This window comes from Homarus americanus, unplaced genomic scaffold (genome assembly GCF_018991925.1).
Source record: "Homarus americanus isolate GMGI-L3 unplaced genomic scaffold, GMGI_Hamer_2.0 scaffold24523, whole genome shotgun sequence".
Taxonomy (NCBI): Eukaryota; Metazoa; Arthropoda; class Malacostraca; order Decapoda; family Nephropidae; genus Homarus; species Homarus americanus.
The window spans coordinates 553,217-555,294 of NW_024744357.1; the positions used below are offsets into that span (position 1 = coordinate 553,217).

Here is a 2,078-nt window from a genome sequence, read left to right on the forward strand (position 1 = left end):
ACAGCAAGTACACTACAGACCTGTACCACACATTTTTGACACACCTCAGGTCGACCCTAGACTTGACCTCGCCTGCTAATGACGTGAGTTAGCCGTGACCTACAACCTCACCTAACCAAGACACCTGGACAGGACCATACCTGCACACAGCTATCCAGATCTAACCAGTTTAGTGATAATTGGTTAGAGGTCAAATGGCTGGGCCGACCCCATATAAAGGCCCTACAGTCCCGTCCACGATCATTCTATTCTGATTATATTAAGACTGTAATTAGCAGCCAAGATGGAAGATGGTAAATGTGCCACCGAGACGTTGACAGATTATTATAGGTGTGTGTGTAAGCGTGTGTGTGTGTGTGTGGTGGTGTGTGTGTGTGTGTGTGTGTGTGTGTGTGTGTGTGAAGCTGAAATTTTCTATAAAGTTTATATCGAGCAGTGGTCCTCCCACCCTGCTATATGGCCTCAAGGCACTTGAAAAACCAGCAACGTATAGTCTACGTTCCACCCTCCTCAGTTCGCTGGGAAGACAAAAACAAATGATATATTCTTGCCGACACCAACTGCAGAAGCATCGAGGCTACCATAATCCATGAACAACAACGCTGGATCATTATGCTACCCGCGTGGACGACAGTGAACTTCCAAAGCAGCTACTTTACAGTCACTTAACGCTGGCGGGCAACGGAAAAGGTATATGCATAGTCTTAAGACAAACCAAAGTGCCAAATCGACCCCTACCTGGGAGATGATTACTACACACCGTAACGCTTGAGGGTCACCACACAAGGTGTCAATTAACCTTCCTGCGTTTGAGGACAGACGGTTCGACATAGCACTGACCAACATTGTGTTCACAGAAGAGGGTATTAGAAATAAACTGTCCAGGCTAAAGAGTCCCGGCCCTGACATGGTGCATCCTAGAGTGCTAAGAGAGCAACGAGCTTGCCGAGCGCCTGAAGATCCTGTTTTGTAAATGCCTGGATACAAAGGTCCCCAGTGAATGGAAGTGGCTTATGAGTCATATCTTCAAGAAGGGCGATCGTCACTCCACGAACATCTATAGACCGGGTGAGCCTGACCAGCATAATATTGTAAAGTACTGAGAGTATTATCAGAGCTGCCGCAATGGAATATCTAATACGAAACAACCTTGTAAAGGATTGCCAACACGGTTTTATTGGGGCGCTCCTGCTTAACATAATTGCTCAAAGTATTGATATTTGACCCATATTGGAACGGTGGTAATATCGACAATATTTACCTAGATTTTGCAGGCTTGACAGTAACCCCATGAAAGGCTGAAAATTAAACTGAATGGTACGGAATTCAGGGAAATGTCCTAGCGTGGATAGAAGACTTTCTACATGACCGCAAGCATTGTGTGGTGATTAATGGCACGAAATCGTCATCCGCCTTCACAAGTGGGTACCACTGAGCAGTGTATTACAGCTGTTGTTTGTTTGTTTCATAAATGACATGCCTGGCGTTGTACACCTCCATACAAATGTTTGCCGATGACGCTAAGTTATTTCGGGAAATCAAGAACCAGGCGGACTGTGAAGATACAGAAGGACCACTGTGGGGTCCAAGAATGGTCGAAGAAATGGCTGCTGAGATTCAATGTCACGAAGTGTAGGAGGATGCACCTGGGCGTACCAAGGGTAAGGAGAGGTATCATATGTCCCAACCGGATAAAACTGCACTAGTTGAGACTGAATGAGAAGGACCTTGATGTGTATGTTGACAATGAGATGAAGTTCTCGGGCCATTGCAAGAAGGTAAATCAGGCAAATAAATTATTGGGTCTTATAAGAAGGTCGTTCAGACATCTAGACGGTCCGTCCTCGTAACGATCTTCAAGAGAAGTGCTTCCCCATCTGGAGTACTGTCACCCCGTCTGGTCCCCGTGAGTCTTGTCAGAACGATTCCTTGGGTGAGTTACCTACTGTGGGAAGTGTATTCATTCAGGTGTGTCCGAGAGTTAGTGTCGAGTAACGTAAAACATAATGTGTTAGTACCCCGATATAATAGTGATATTAATGTGTCCATGTCATTGAGTGAAGTAATAAATAGTTGTA

At 45.3% G+C, this 2,078-nt stretch overlaps 1 protein-coding gene across 1 annotated transcript in view; it reads left to right on the forward strand.

The window, feature by feature from the left end:
* Positions 1-1,640: 1,640 nt before the first annotated feature.
* Positions 1,641-2,078, forward strand: part of LOC121877744 (dynein axonemal heavy chain 8-like) — a 16,030-nt gene continuing 15,592 nt past the window's right edge. Inside the window, exon 1 of the mRNA XM_042383601.1 lies at positions 1,641-1,661. Coding sequence (XP_042239535.1) covers positions 1,641-1,661 — 21 coding nt within the window. The remainder of the gene's footprint in view (positions 1,662-2,078) is intronic.